General features: G+C 45.1%; 1 protein-coding gene across 4 annotated transcripts in view; it reads right to left on the reverse strand.

The window, feature by feature from the left end:
• The window catches only part of LOC147103275 (cation channel sperm-associated protein 4-like), a 72,764-nt gene that overhangs the window by 24,760 nt on the left and 31,052 nt on the right, over window positions 1-16,952 (reverse strand). For 2 of the 4 annotated variants that reach the window (XM_085962736.1, XM_085962734.1), the window contains exons 3-5: window positions 6,099-6,200; window positions 3,926-4,023; window positions 2,362-2,491 (exon numbers count right to left, since the gene is read on the reverse strand). In XM_085962736.1, the coding sequence (XP_085818862.1) occupies window positions 2,362-2,491; window positions 3,926-4,023; window positions 6,099-6,200 (330 nt within the window). Of the gene's footprint in view, window positions 1-2,361; window positions 2,492-3,925; window positions 4,024-6,098; window positions 6,201-15,391; window positions 16,302-16,952 lie in introns of those variants that run through there. The other 2 variants (XM_085962735.1, XM_085962737.1) reach the window with 2 other exon arrangements.

Below are 16,952 nucleotides of genomic sequence, written 5' to 3' on the forward strand. Positions count from 1 at the left end.
GGGTTCCTCGACACATTACATCTACCAACTAACTCTAAAAAATTTGGATTTTCCCAGTTTATATTTGGTTGATTGAAGACTCCCATTAAAATAATTTTATGGTTCTCACATACCCTTCCTAACTCTTCAAAGAACAAACTGTTCTCATTCTTAAGCTGACATGGTGGTCTATAGCACATCCCCAATGTTAGTTTGGATTTTTTTAGCCTTAGTGATATTTACCCAAATACACAAACACATTGGGCCAAATCTTGCTGGAGTGGGGCATCTCGTGTCGTATGCCGTTAGTTAGACTTTTACCTGCATCCTTCAGCTCGAAACATTTTTGTGCCGTAACTTGCTGGCAGTGTGAGCAGATAATGGCGCGGCGAGGGCAACAGGGGGCATCTGGGACCTTAGTGAACGGCAGGACCAACAGTCTATCTCCTTAACCAATGAGATTTAAGGATTGAGAAAGAAACAGAGGAATGATGGAGAAGGAAATAGGGTGAATTCGAGTCAAATCAGGTACAGAAAGAGAAATAAAGAGGAAAGGATGATCAGATTGAGAGAGAGAAAAAAAGAGATAGAAAGGAAAAGTAAGAAAAAAATTAAAAAAATTAAAATAAAAATCTGACATTTTAAAAATCTCAAAGAAGAATTGACTACATGCAGGAATGAGATTGAACACTTTAAATTGCTCTCTTTCTGGGTCAGAGGGATTGATTGGCATTGCATTAACAATTATCATGTCATTAAAAAGGTACTTACGCTGTTAATTTCCAGCCCTAACTTTCTGCGGCGCATTTAATGGGCAAATTAATGTGCAAATCCAGCAAGTTCTTAAAAATGATGGGGAGGCCGTTTGTGCGAAGCAAACGAGGGAGCGGCATAAATCAACCAGCAAGTTCTGGAGATTTGCAACTTACGCCATATCTCTTAATCCCTGGAACTGGCTGGCCGATTTGCACATTAATAATGGCGTGTGTCGTTAACACAGCATTATTTTTCCAGCAAGATCCGGCCCATTTAAGCAGCTACTCAACTTCATGCTTTTGGAGGAAATGGATTCACGCCACATATGGATGGCAGGCAACTACTCGGTCCATTTTTGAGAGGGCAGAGTCAACAACTCGTGCCGTCTAGCCTTAGTTTTGTATATTTTTGTCAGTTTGTCACACTCCACTGGCGAGGTCCATGAAGTGAAGCAGTTCTCACTTGGGTCTTCATTTTGTCCACAGCTAGTGTGAAGAAACGCCACAGCAAAGAAATAGGGCGGCAGGCCACATGAGACGTAAGCCCTCTCAGACGTGCCTTCCACAAGCTCTCAGACTCTCAGAGCACAGACTCACGCACCAGCAGCCCAGCATCCACAGGTGCTAGTGAAAGGTACAAAAATAGAAAAAACATGGACATCGGTAGCTTGTACCCTAACACACAGGCATTTGACACTCTGGCCTATTGACTTCAGATGCTAAGGATAGAAGCCTAGAAATTACTGAATGATATTAACAGAAAAACATTTAGTGCTTTGGCATCACAATAAACGAATTATCTCCTGCATTAAAAGAGCAGAGAGAGGAAGGTCTTATGAGTGCGTTAAGCATTTGCCCATTGATATCGCTCCAAGTAATTTCCAGACTAGAATGGGCTGCGGCTAAGTACAGCTGTAATAGGCATTGCTTAGGCTCTTGGGGTCTTTGGGGACGATTTTCATCCCCCTCCTGGTGGGAATGGGGCAGTAGCGTAATCAAAATGGCAGCGCAGCATTTAATGCCCCATTCCCGCTGTTTTGGTGGGAGTCTTGACCTGAGTGGCCCAGGCATCTGCTGGACCGGGCTCGCTCCGCCCACCTGGAACCCGATGGAAGCGGTCACTTGAAAACCAGCCCCAGTGTCTTTTGTTAACTTTCTGTTGAGTGCCACAATCACAAATAGGATCTTGCATGAGTGTCACTCTCAGCCTCACACAGTAACATCTTGATTTCAGATCTGGCATCTTGGGACCAACCCTGCCCCCCACCCCCGCCACCAACCCAGAAAGAGGAAAATAAACCACGGTACCAATAGCTTAATTAAAACTGCAAGTCAATAATAGGCTTATTAAGACGTCTCATCCTATAGGTTTATTCAAGTCAAACACTTGCTCTAGGCAAGCTGGGATAACTCAGCTGCCCCATAGTATTGCCTTGTTTTGTCTTAGTTGACAGTACAGAATGACCATCGTCAGTGTTAGCCCATGGCCATGAATGGAGGCCAAATGACAAAGGGAGCAGCAGGCCTGCGATGGCCACAGATGAAGGGGATGCTGGCTGCAGCAGGCCCTTAGGCCGTATTATGAGTAGCACCGGTGCAGATGCAAACGTTACTTACTTGTACTCACCAATGTGATCAGGATGAGCAGGAAGATAACGTTGGCCATGTCGGAAATTGACTGGATGATTACCTGCACCATAATGGCCAGGCCCTGGATGGCGGCTAAACTCCGCACTAGTCGCAGAGCCCTCAGCACTCTAGAATAACCAACACAAGGTCCTTATTTAATCACAAGCCAAGAATAAAAAGCCACACATGTTAGTAAAACATTTTCCAAGCCATTTAACTACTAGGCTTAGTAAAGTAAATGTTAATAAATTTACCAGTGTTTACTTTTCACTTCAGTACAAAGTACACATTAGACTTGTCCTAAAAAATGATGTTCTCTACACTCTATGTAAGGAAACACCCAATAGAAATGTAGGGGCTCTATTTTCCTCTTTTTTGAAAAAGAGTTCATTAATTTTTTCTGAAGATTTTGCAGCAAAATGGCAATTTCATTTTGGCTCATTTCATGCAAACCAATTTAATTAATGGCACAACTAAAACAAAATAGTTAATCATTACTCATCTATAATAATCCTTCTTTCACACTTCAAGTAACTAATGGCAATTTAACCTGCATACATGATGAATATTTTGTTAAATGAGCCAAATAATGTGCAAAACCTTTAACAGTAATGGCATAATGAAATTTCACTGACCGTATCATATAGGTCCTTATGTATTGTGCAATGCAGCAATGAGCTACCCTTTTTGTGCTACAAGTAAGCAATAAAGAATCTGACAATACTGCACAGAGCACATAAACGCAGGCTCAGCTACTGTGGAGAGTTGGGAGGAAGAAGTTTCTCCACTTAAAAAAAGAGCACAAAGGTAAGGCAAAAATATCAGCCTGTCTTAATATGGAGATGAAGAATGTATATGGACATTAAGTTAAGATTAAGTTGTTAAAGGCAGAAATGAAATAAAAAATGTAGTACTCACTCACATGGGAAATTTAATTAATTTCCAGGAGTCAAAAATCAGCTTGTGTTAATCTAAAATATGAGGCCATGGAAGGTATCAAGTGGTGATCCCCAGGAATAAAACAGCAATTTCACAAGAGCAGAGAATTCTGAGTTTTTCGTGAGAATTTCTTAAATGTTGGGCCTGATGAGGTTGCATGGCGGCACACACCATCTGCTTTGTACAATATTAATCATTTATTTATGCTTTTTACTATATGTTACATTACGATGCCCACATATACTGACTGTGCATAAGTCATTAATAGCTAATGTAAAGACAATGCCCAAATGAACAAGAGTGACTTTGTATTCAAAATGGGTCAGGAGAGTAGGGCAGAAAACTGGAGAGAAAGAACACTTCAAATTATCAAAATGAAAACAGAAAATGCTGGAAATACACAGCCAGCCAATCAGCACGTGAAAGAAAAAAAAGACGTTAGTGTTTCAGATGAGATCCTTCACCGGCGTTCTAAACTTGTCTCTCTTTTATCTTTCAGATGCTGACAAACCTGCTGCACATATCCAGCAATTTCCAGTTTTTATTTCGGATTTCCATGATCCGTGGCTTTGCTTTTAATTTTGACAGAATTATTAACTATTCCGCTAACAGTGCCCTCCTACCTCAACACATAGAAAATCTCATTGTTCCTCGTGAATGACAGTGTGGAACCCACGAACAAGGTGGATGTGACAATGAAATCTGCAATGTTCCAGCCATCCTAGAAAAATGTCAGAGCAAAGAAAGAAAAGGACTTGCATTTACATAGGACCTTTCATGATCTCAGTACGTCCCAAAGCGCTTTACAGCCAATGAAGTACTTTTTGAAGTGTAGTCACTGTTGTAATGTAGGAAACGCAGCAGCCAATTTGCGCACAGCAAGCTCCACAAACAGCAATATGATAATGACCAGATAATCTGCTTTAGTGATGTTGGTTGAGGGATAAATATTGGCCAGGACACCGGGGATAGCTCCCCTGCTCTTCTTCGAAAGTGCCGTGGGATCTTTTACGTCCACCTGAGAGAGCAGACGGGGCCTCGGTTTAACATCTCATCTGAAAGACGACACCTCCAACAGTGCAGCACTCCCTCGGTACTGTACTGAGTGTCAGCCTAGATTTTTGCGTTCAAGTCCTGGAGTGGGACTTGAACCCACTCCCCTGCTCTTCTTCGAAATAGTGCCATGGGATCTTTTACAACCACCTGAGTGGGCAGACTTACTGGAATCAAGGAGAAAACTAAAGCATGTGGATCACAAAGTCCACAATGAAGAGTAGGCCTATAGGGGCCAAAATAACCATGGCAAATATATAAAGGAGAAGAACATCTGGGATCACCTTTTTTTCCACCACAGATCTTCTGTGAAGTACTTGTCCTAAATGGAGACTTAGCATCCAGAACACCAGTCAGGGGAAGGGCACAATGTGAAATGAGTTTGGGCATCTATTTAATACATGGGCCCCTCTGGGTGAGACTGTAAGTTAGTGCCGATTTAGAGAGGGTTTTGTCCTGTAGGCCTATTTCCATTATGAACTAGATTGAGATTGCCCAAACTCATTTCACATAGGACCTTAAAAGCCAGTAGACAGAGTAGACATTGTCAAGGTTACTCCGGCCCCTTTAGTTCTACACTTCAATGGGGACTTTGTGCCCCACCAGTTTAAAAAAAAGGACACTCCAACGTGCTGTAACCATTCTATGATTCTATAACCAGCAGCCCTTTGCTGACTGCTGGCATCTGACACTCTGGCCCCGGACTCCTATGGCGTTCTTGATGGAACAAATGTAGCACCTGGAAAATATTAAACGAGCTGAGCTCACATCAGGAGAGATGGCTGAAAGTACAGTTGGTAAGGGGGTGCTTGAGGAAAAGTAGAGAGAGAAGTTGGGAGGGTTTAAGGATGTAGCTGAAAGTGGTGACACCAAGTGAGGAATGCCGTGGTTGGGGGGGGGGGGGGGGGAGTGGCGGTGGAGGGGCAGATGCACAGGAGGCCAGGCTCAGAGAACCATAAAGCATGAGCTGGGTCATAGAGCTGGAGGAGGTTGCAGAGTTAGGGTGTGGAGGAATATGTAAGTGAGTAGATGGGCTTTGAATTAGGTGCTTTGGGTCATGGAGCCAATGAAGGTCAGGGAGGAGGGATGATGGGTGAGTGGGACTGAGTATGGGACAGGATGCAGGCAGTGGAGTTTTGGAGTCTGTGTAGGATAGAGTTCAATACGTCAGTGAGGACAGTATTGGAGAAGTCAAGCCTGAAGGTAACAAACGTATAGTTCAGAGTTTTAGTGGCACAAGAAAGCAAGCACCATTTGCCCATCAAACCCTTTCCTTCCAGAGATCAGATACAATCTACCCGATCAGGGGCTCTACCCCACCTAGTTTATTTAGAAAGTTCTGTAAAATACTACCTGATTCCCAAAGATAATTAAGCAGAGTTCCAGAATATCCATCCAGGCCCACATCTCCACTCTTCTAACCGGCCATGAATCTTTTTTGCTCTAATGAAAACAAATTCAGTTCTGAGTCTCTCCTCTCTCCCAAGACCCAGAATCACTCTTTTCTCAACACATCAATATCCACTTAAAGAAATCTCACAATATTTACAGCCTTGGCCTCATCCGTGACCTATACAAGTTTAGAATAACTTATCTGACACTATCAATTGGATGGGTTTGGTGTGATTATCACTGTTGATTAGAGCTTCATGCTGGCTGATAAATAATCACACCCAGGTCCTTTTCCTTTCCCATCTTTGCTAAACCGGTACGCGATTTTGCCACAACAGAGCTGGTATTTACCTTCCAGAATAACCAGAAGCCATAGTACCATTTCAGCAGCATCTCCCAGAGAAAGATTGTCACCACTATCTGTTCAAATATCTCAAAGAGCATGGCATATCTCTGTGTGGAGGAAAAGAAGCAATGTTACAGAGTAAGGAGCCCACAAGAGCGCCCAATGTAATGAGGCTGGCCCACCAGGAGTGATCCTCAATGGGTCCACCTTACTTTAAGTTTTATTCATGAATGCAATTATACCTCAGTATATATTAACTATTATCAGCAATAATCTGCTTCACAAAGAAGTCACCAAAACATAGATCTATGGAATTAGACAACTTACAGTATCCATACCAGCAAAACTGGTACAGATACACAATCACAGTTATATACAAATGGCATAATTTTCAGACATTGTACATTAAATGGAGCAGGTGGTCCAAACTGGAGCCAGGTCACTGTCAATCAAACAGTTCACTGGGAGGTCTCAGGTTCGACCCTGAGTTAGCTAATATCATCAACAACACCTGGCATTTATATAGTGCCTTTAATGTAGAAAAATATCCCAAGGTGCTTCACAGCGCAGTGAGGAAAAACAGACGCTGAGTCAAAGGTGATTTTGGGGGTGACCATAAATTTGGTCAAAAAGGTGTGTTTTAAGGAGGGTTTTAAAAGAATAGTGGGAGTGGAGAGGTGGAGGAATTTAGACATGGAATTCCAGAGAGCGGGACTTAGGCAGCCCACCGGGAACATACTTTCGGGTATGATAGTGGAGTGGTTATGATAATGAATTAGCAACTCAGTGTTGCGAGTAAAAACTCTACTGTAGCAAGTTATGGAACTGTGGTAAATTGACCATGAAAGCTACTGGATTGTTGTAAAAACCCAACTGATTCACTAATCTCCTTTAGGGAAGGGAAACTGCCATCCCTACCTTGTCTGGCCTACATGTGATTCCAGTCCCATACTACCTGGTTAATTTAATACCCTCTACAAGCCACTCTTGTAAAAAAAAAAATATTGCTACAAGGAAAAGGCCCACCATCACCTTCTCCGGCAACTAGGGATGGGCAATAAATGTGGCCTTGCCAGTGACGCCCACATCCCGAGGATAAATTGTAAAATTGGAAATTCATGCATGCAGCTGTACGGAAGGCTGATATTTAGTAGACGAGAATCATATATGTATAACTTCAAGTGTAGCCACTGACCAAATAATATTACCCATAATTATTCCTGGGTAACTAAAAAAACTAGAACTTGTTCAAAATGTAGCTGCAGTCAAAAGCAGTTTTGACTAAGTTTTGATAACAAACAGCCACAGACTGCAAGTGAAGGTCAGATCATTAAATTGCTAAGAAAAACATATTATAATGCTGTTAGAACTTAGAATTCGCTGAACAAAACTAATTGCAACAATATTTAAAGAATAATTAGTATAAATTCCAATAAATGAGAGAGATCATGGAAGTTAAGGTATTTATCTGGTAGATTAAAGTGAGATAGTCTGGCTACATCAAGACTAGTGAAACAGCGCTGAAACGATCTGGGCCCTTGGTAGAGAAAGGCCTTGTACTGCTTGAGGCATGAAATGAAAGAGATATGGTAAATTCCAATGGGGTGAAAAGCTAAAAATAAGATAACACGACAGCAGAACAGGGTTAATGGAAATGTACTGGAAAAGGAGTGGCCAGGTTACTAGCCTTACCCTGAGTGACAATTGTATTTTGAACATTAGAACCAATTAAAAAAGGTGATTTTGTTAAAGTCCATATATGGACACTGGCCAACCAAACTCTTGATAAGGAATGGGTTAAAACCTTGATATTCAAAGAACAGTTTCACACAGACGTACTGCGAGGACAAAGGAACAGACTTAAGACGACATCATCTGTGTCCGAGAGGTTCCAGAGACCAAGGGCTGTGAGCTACTCGTTAAAGCTATCGCCTAATGTTAAGTATATTACGCTGCATGCTTAATAAATCTTGATCTATTGCTCAAACATACTGGCTGCTGCCTATTGGTGTCTTGTCCAAGAACTCAGAGATCATTAAGATCTTACACAGCTTTGCAGTGGACTTTGAGGGCATGCAGGTAAATGACCATTATGTGTTGGACGGCAAGACTCTGGCAGAAAAATGGGTATCATTAACCCTGACGATAATGCAGTTGTGGTGTTAGCGGTACCAGGACTACTGCATATCAGGTGCATCTGTGAGGGAAATAGTTGATCTCTTAGTGTGATGTGAAGTCAGCTAATATAGTCATTGACCTGAAACGTTAACTCTGTTTCTCCCTCCACAGATGCTGCCTGAAAGACTGAGGCCTAGAAATTCACTATGGCCCCGCCAGCTGGCTAGCGCCCAAAAGTTAGCGCTGGGCGGGGAGCCATTTGCGATCGTCAGATATTCAGTTTTAGCGCCCCAATTCGGAACCGGGCGCTATTCCAGGGTGTGCCCGCCTCCGCTTGGGGCGCTGAAACTGAATTTCAGCGCTCTTGGCGCCGCTGCGGAGCGGCAGGCTGCGGTACTGCAGGCCTCCTCCTTCTCTTAAGGGGGAGCTGCCTGCAACGGGGAGATCGCCGCTGGATAGTGCCGGCAAATGAGCCCGGCACCACGGAGAAGTGCCGGGTTCACGGAAAGCAGCCGGCAATGCCGCGGGGGGGGGGGGGGGGGTGGAGGAGGCCGGGGAAGGAGGTGCGGCCAAGCGGCCGGCCGCACCTCCACCTTAAAGCGCCCCACTAAGGCTACAGTACGGCCCCGTTTTCTGGTCGCTGTTTGTGGCTGCTGCGGAGGAGGCGGCCGCAACTAAATATGGGGATCGGGCCGGTTTCGGGGCGGAACCGGGGCACTGCGCACACCGATGACGTCATCGGTGCCGGCGCAGCGCTAACGGCTACCGCCGCCAATACCGCTGCGCTGAATATCAGCGCAAACTCCTTTTTGGCGCAGAAGCCCTCTTTAGGCGGTAACTGGCCGCAAAGCTGGCAGTGCCTTAATGAATTTCTAGGCCTGAGTATTTCCAGTATGTTCTGTTTTTATTTAAGTAATTTCCATTTACCCCCACTTGCTGAATGCATGACACACTGAAGGGGGGCATAATTATGGGTTGTTACTTGGCAGCCGTTAAGTCTGTCGAGAAAAATTAGAAAAATTAATGGGAAGGTAAGTGACATTGAACAGCTGTGTCACGCCATTCAGCGGGAAAGGACAGGAAGGTCTAGGCCATACTGATTGATGTAACAAGCAGCTAAGAAGGAAGAAGACGCAAAAAACTTCCCGGAAATAGTGGACAATCAAGGGTCTAGCGAGAATAAGGAACTGAAAGATATTAGTATTAGTAAAAAAGTAGTACTGGAGAAATTAATGGGACTGAAAGCCGATAAATCCCCTGGAACTGATGGCCTACATCCTAGGGTTTTGAAAGAGTTGGCTATAGAGATTGTGAATGCATTGGTTGTCATTTTCCAAAATTCCAGATTCTAGAACGGTTCCCGCGGATTGGAAGGTAGCAAATGTAACCTCACTATTTAAGAAAGGAGGGAGAGAGAAAACGGGGAACTACAGACCAATTAGACTGACATCAGTAGTAGGGAAAATGCTAGAATCTATTATTAAGGACGTGGTAACAGGGCACTTAGAAAATAATAATAGGATTGGACAGAGTCAACACGGATTTATGAAAGGGAAATCGTGTTTGACAAATCTGTTAAGAGTTTTTTGAGGTTGTAACTAGCAGGATAGATAAGGAGGAACCAGTGGATGTGGTGTATTTGGATTTTCAGAAGGCATTCGCTAAGGTGCCACACAAGAGGTTATTAAACAAAATTAGGGCTCATGGGATTGGGGGTAATATACTCGCATGGATTGAGGATTGGTTATCGGACAAAAAACAGAGAGTAGGAATAAACGGGTCATCTTCGGGTTGGCAGGCTGTAACTAGTGGGGTAGCGCAAGGATCAGTGGTTGGGCCTCAGCTAGTCACAATCTACAGTATATCAATGATTTGAATGAGGGGACCAAATGTAATATAGTTTGCTGATGATACAAAGCTGGGTGGGAATGTAAGTTGTGAGGAGGCTTCAAGGGGATATAGACACGCTGAGTGAGAAGTCAAGAACATGGCAAATGGAATACAATGGCCCAGAAATTCCGTCCACAGCCCTCCTGCGGGCGGAGGGCTGCGATTTGGAAAAATCTCCGCCTGGACTGGAGGGCTCCCGGGAGTCGGAGAGTTCCCTTGCTGTGGCTCTTCAAATTGCCGGTGTGCAGGGCCCGCATATCCCAGGGGCGCAGGTAGTTCACAGCGTCCCTGGGATCACGTGGGCCATGGGGAGCCAATCAGAGCAGGGAATCTCCATTCATAGATTTGACAGGAAGACCTGTCAAATCTATGAATAGAGATCACCCTCAAAACATAAGGGCCTAGAAATTAGGTATAGCCCCGCCAGGTCTTTAGCGCCCGAAATTTAGCGCTCGGCCGGATTCCCGTAGCGCCCGCCTGAAATTCAGTTGCGCCGCCCCAACACGGAGGCGGGCGCTATTGGAGGGTTTGGCCGCCTCGTTTGGGGCGAAGAATGGCAGTTTCAGGCGTCCAGCTGCCGCTGCGGCACCCGACGCGGTGCGGCAGGCTGGGGTACTGCAGGCCTCCTCCTTCTCTTAAGGAGGAGCTGCCTGCAGCCGTGAGATCGCCGCTGGATTCCCCCGGCAAATGAGCCCGGCACCACGGAGAAGTGCCGGGCTCGCGGGAGTGACACACCAATGCCACGGGGGGGTGGTGCAGGAGTCCGGGGAGGGAGGTGCGGCCAGGCAGCCGCTGGCCGCCCCTCCACCTTTATGCGCCGGCCTCTCAGAGCTGCAAGGCATCGTTTTGCAAACGCTGTTTGCGGCCGCCACGGGAGAGGCGGCCGCAACTGAATTTGGCGGTCGGACCAGAATTGCATTGGAACCGGGGCGCTGCGCACACCGATGACGTCATCGGTGCCGGCGCAGCGCTACCGGCTAACGTCGATGTTACGGACCAACTGAATTTCGGGCGCGAAAAAACTTCCGGCGCAAACCACTCTATAGCCCATAAGTGGGCGCAAACGCGACTGAATTTCTAGGCCTCGTACTGTAAAACTTCAAATAATTTTTTTTTTAAATCACATTTTTAAAATGACCATAATTACATAAATTAACTATTTTAAACAAAAATTAAAATTTTTGAAAAAAAATTAAAGTTTTTAACGGGGCTAAAAATAAACTTACCTTTCTTTAAAGTATTTAAACATGATAAATCAGTGGGAATTTTTTTTTTTTTTTACTTTCTTCAACTCTTAGCCTGTTAAAAGCAGGCCTTGCGCCTGCTTTTACCAGGGGCAAGAATTGTAAGTGTTTTCTGCGGGCGGAGGGTCTCCAAAAAACGAAACTCTCCGCCCGCAGAGGCCCTGCTCCAGGGCAGGCATCCGATCTGTCAAGAGCTTTCTTGACAGATCGGAAATGCCGGTTTCCAGCGCATGCGCAGTGCATGCCTGAAACTGGCATTTCCGATGTCCCTACGGGCGAGTACACAGCGCGTACTCACCCGTAGGGATCAGAATTTCTGCCTCAAGGTGGAGAAATGTGAAGTTATCCACTTTGGTGGGAAAAATAGAAAAGCAGAGTATTTTTTAAATGGTGAGCAATTGGGAAATGTTGATGTTCAGAGGGACCTGGGTGTCCTTGTACACAAATCACTGAAAGTTAACATGCAGGTACAGCAAGCAATTAGGAAAGCAAATGGTATGTTGACCTTTATTATAAGAGTAAAGACGTCTTACTGCAATTATATAGGGCCCTGGTGAGACCACACTGTTGTGTATGTAATATGTATGCTACTTTAACCCTATGGCCAGGGCATCACTACTTTGTAGGGCGTAGTGATACCGTAGTGCCACTCCTGGCCATAGGGGTATAAATAGTACTGCGGGTACTGATCTCCCCTCAGTTCCCGCCTGTGGGTATGAAGTAAAGACCTAAGTTAAACCCTTCCAAGCTGTCTCTTCCTTTTTGTATCAAGTATATGCGCATACTTTACACACACCTCTGTAGTGTTGTGTACAGTTTTGGTCTCCTTACTTAAGGAAGGATATTCTTGCCATAGAGAGAGTGCAACGAAGGTTCACCAGACTGGTTCCTGGGATGGGGGGATTGTCCTATGAGGAGAGATTGAGTAGACTAGCCCTATATTCTCTAGAGTTTAGAAGAATGAGAGGTGATCTCATTGAAACATGCAAAATTCTTACAGGGCTTGACAGGGTAGATGCAGGGAGGATGTTTCCCCTGGCTGGAGAGTCTAGAACCAGGGGTCGCAGTCTCAGAATAAGGGGTCGGCCATTTAGATCTGAGATGAGGAGAAATTTCTTCACTCAGAGGGTGGTGAATCTTTGGAATTCTCTACCCCAGAGGGCTGTGGAGGCTCAGTCGTTGAGTATATTAAAGACAGAGATCGATAGATTTTTGAATATTAAGGGAATCAAGGGATATGGGGATATTTCAGGAAAGTGGAGATGAGGTAGAAGATCAGCCGTGATCTTATTGAATGGCGGAGCAGGCTCGAAGGGCCAAATGGCCGACTCCTGTTCCTAGGCTGACTCCTGCTCCTATTTCTTATGTTATGTTCTTATGTAATCTGCAAGGGGCTGGCAGGTGCCCATACCAATAGGGGTGCATCTTATGCATCTGCCTTGCCCCACAAGCCGGATTTTCCTGCTCTGGGGGGGTGGAGGTGGGTGGGAATCCTAGGTTGGAGTGGGCAGAGGCTCCACCACCAAAACGACCATAAGAAACACCCACGCAAGACCAAGGCCCAGAGTTTCTGGGTCGTGGCGGAGTTGCGGCGGCAGGCCATGGCATTTCAACATTATGGTCTGTTGATCTCTCTGGCATCCTTTCATCTTGAGCCACCTGAAACAGAAAATAATGCATTTAAAAACAAACTTACCTCAAGCGGTAAAAAAATTGCTTTCTCGAAAATGTTTCTTAAATAAATATTAAATATTAAAAATTGAAGCATCAAAATATGGATCAAACCGGTAATAACCGATCAGCCATGATCTTATTGAATGGCGATCAGGCTCAAAGGGCCAAATGGCCGACTCCTGCTCCTATTTCTTATGTTCTTATAACAGCAACACTGCACCAATTATATACTGAAAACACTAAGAGCTAAGGCTAATTGAAGTTCCATAACTGATGCCCTGCCTGAGGTCAGCTAATGAACAGTGAAGAGCAAACCTTAAGCCTCTATAAGGCTCAGTACCACACTGGGTGATGCACTTACGCACTGAGCCATCGGAGTGGCTCTATCACAACTCAGTTATCTGATTCTACATGTGATTTTGCTCCACAATAGAAGTGGAGGGACAGTTACATAGAAACATAGAAGACAGGAGCAGGAGTAGGCCATTCGGCCTCTCGAGCCTGCTCCGCCATTTAATGAGATCATGGCTGATCATCCAAATTCAATGCACTGTCCCTGCTTTCTCCCCATATCCCTTGATCCCTTTACCCTTAAGAAATATATCTAACTCCTTCTTGAATATATTTAATGAATTGGCCTCAACTGCCTTCTGTGTTAGAGAATTCCACAGGTTCACCACTCTCTGGGTGAAGAAATTCCTCCTCATCTCTGTCCTAAATGGCTTACCCCTTATCCTTAGACTGTGACCCCTGGTTCTGGACTCCCCGCCATCGGGAACATCCTTCCTGCATCTAGTTTATCTAGTCCTGTTAGAATTTTATAAGTTTCAATGAGATCCCCTCTCATTCTTCTAAACTCCAGCGAATATAAGCCTAATCGACCCAATCTCTCCTCATACGTCATTCCTGCCATCCCAGGTATCAGTCTGGTGAATCTTCGCTGCACTCCCTCCATGGCAAGAACATCCTTCCTCAGATAAGGCGACCAAAACTGCACACAATACTCAAGGTGTGGTCTCACCAAGGCCCTGTACAACTGCAGCAAGACATCCTTGTTCCTGTACTCAAATCCTCTTGCCTTCTTAACTACCTGCTGCACCTGCATGCTTACCTTCAGCAACTGGTGCACAAGGACACCCAGGTCTCGTTGCACTTCCCCTTCTCCCAATCTATTGCCGTTCAGATAATAATCTGCTTTCCTGTTTTTGCCACCAAAGTGGATAACCTTGCATTTATCCACATTATACTGCATCTGCCATGCATCTGCCCAATCACCCAACCTGTCCAAATCATACTGGAGTTTCTCAGCATCCTCCTCACAGCAGACACACCCACCCAGCTTTGTGTCATCTGCAAACTTGGAGATATTACATCTAGTTCCCTCGTCTAGATCATTAATATATATTGTGAATAGCTGGGGTCCTAGCACCGATCCCTGCGGTACCCCGCTACTCACTGCCTGCCACTCGGAAAAAGACCAGTTTATTCCAACTCTTTGCTTCCTGTCTGCCAACCAGTTCTCTATCCAAGTCAGTACCTTATCCCCAATCCCATGTGCTTTAACTTTGCACGCTAATCTCTTATGCGGGACCTTATCGAAAGCCTTCTGAAAGTCCAAATACACCACATGTAGGCGTAAGTGGGTGTGTGGAATTAACCCCTCGTGTGATAGATTCTCGGGATGTGGGCGTCGCTGGCAAGACCGGCGTTTATTGCCCATCCCTAGTTGCCCTGACACAACTTGGTGGGTTGCTAGGTCACGTCAGAGGGCAGTTAACTTTCAACCATGTTGGTGTGGGACTGGAGTCACATATAAGCCAGATCAGGTAAGGACGGCAGGTTTCCTTCTCTAAAGGATGTTAGTGAACCAGCTGGGTTTTTACAATAATAATAACAGCTTCATGGTCACGTTTACTGATACAGTCCCCGCCATTTACACCATCCACACTTATCACAGGCTATATCGCGCAAATGATGCTAACCATTTGGCATTACCACTAAAGTCAATTACAAAGGCGCTGCTTATAACCCATTAAGTATGCCAGCTATTTAGGGCAGCGGTTTGCAGATTTTGTACGCTTCCAGCACATTTCAGAGACAGGCAAACTGCACATGCTGGGAAGAAAGAGACAAAAATATTGCTAATCTGCCTTTTATCACATACATTGTATGTTTCACATGGTCGAAATTCTTACAGCTCGGGAAAATATTACAAATATCTGCCATTTACAAGCACGGTTATAATTAGGTTCAAACAGTGAAAAAAAGCTGGTAACTTATATTTTTATATTCTGAAAAGAAAATGAAGCACTTTTAATTAAAAGACATTTTCCGTAGTTAAAATTTCAGTAATATGTTTTCTCACAACTTACCGTCCACTTCTTATAGAGGACAAATTGTGTTAATACCAACGCTCCCTCTATAAGCGGTGGGGACCGTGTTGGATAAGTCCTTTACCCTTTAAACAGATTTATAAAGCTAGAGACAGTAATATGTTTGATAATTCATTACATTTATTATTGACAAAACATTAATTTTAAACACCCATACAGAGTAGTGCACATTAGCCCCGCGTGCGTAGTTTTAATGAGGACCTGTGAAGGTGACTTCTCCAAGCCTGTTCAAGCCACCAGGTCTTGAAGGCAGAAATGGTCTCTTTCTTTCTAAGTAAAAACTCGGCAGTATGCAGAGCAGGCAGATTGTGACGTCAATCAATGTGCAATGCTGATTTCACACCAGCGCTGCCAATTTGGAGCTCAATGCTCGCTCTTAAACAAGCACAGCTGAACACGCGTTCCAGCGCTATTTAAAGGGATCATCACCAACTTGCAGGTTAGTTGCTGTTTGATTTCTACTGGCTGTTGCTGAGTTTGTAGAAGCTTTTAGTGGTTTGTACAGTTATTTCAAGTTGCTAAAGTCTACAGGGAGTGGTGTGTCAGGTGCTGAAGGACTTTGTCCTGACTTCAAGGATTCTGCACAAATCACTTGCTCCAAGACATGGGTGCAGTAGTAAGTATTCCACTTGGCCTACTGCATGACAGGGAGAATAAGCAGAGATGACACAGAGCAGAATAAGTTGCTGGCAGAGGGAGGAGGAGGAGGTTGAGAAAGGCTCTCAGCAGGAGGCTATATCTGCCCAGGGTGTTCAAGGAGCAATATTCCTACCTGAACCTCAGCGAAGAACAGTGTGCCAGACGTCTGCCCTTCACCATGGACCTCCTCACTGAAATCTGCCACCTGCTGCAGCCACAACTGCAACCTCAGAGCAGGGCAAGGACTGCTTTGCCAGTGGCTATGAAGGTCACGGTGGTTATGAACCTTTATGCGTTGGGCTCCTTCCAGGCTGAAGCAGGATATACTTGCAACATCTCTCAGTTTACCATGTACTGTTGCATAATGGAGGTAACTGAGGCTCTGTATTCCAAGACAGCTGAATGCATTTCCTTCTCTCTGGCCAGAGAGCAGCAGGCAGAGCGAGCACATGGCTTCGCAAGGATTGCAGGCTTCCCCATGTTGCAGGGTACCACTGACAGCACACATGTCGCTTTGCGGGCGCCGCATCTCAACTCTGAGATATAACGCAACCAAAAGGGATTCCACTCCCTCAATGTCCAGTTGGTGTGCGACCATACTCAGCGAATCATGCAGGTCAATGCCCAGTACGACAAACCAGAAGGTGGCTACTGGGAGACAAAGGCTATCCATTAACAACATGGCTCATGGCTCTGGTGCGCAACCCATGCACACGTGTGCAGCATTCATACAACAAAAGCCATGCTGCTACATGAAACATCATCGAGCATGCCATTGGTGTGCTGAAGCAATGCTTCCGCGGCCTGGACCGCTCTGGAGGAGCCCTGCAGTACTCGGCAGAGTGGGTGTCGAGATTCGTGATGGTCTGCTGCATGTTGCACAACCTCACCATCATGAGGG

This window comes from Somniosus microcephalus, chromosome 20 (genome assembly GCF_052327205.1).
Source record: "Somniosus microcephalus isolate GS21.2 chromosome 20, FLI_Smic_1.0, whole genome shotgun sequence".
In the NCBI taxonomy this organism is placed as follows: Eukaryota; Metazoa; Chordata; class Chondrichthyes; order Squaliformes; family Somniosidae; genus Somniosus; species Somniosus microcephalus.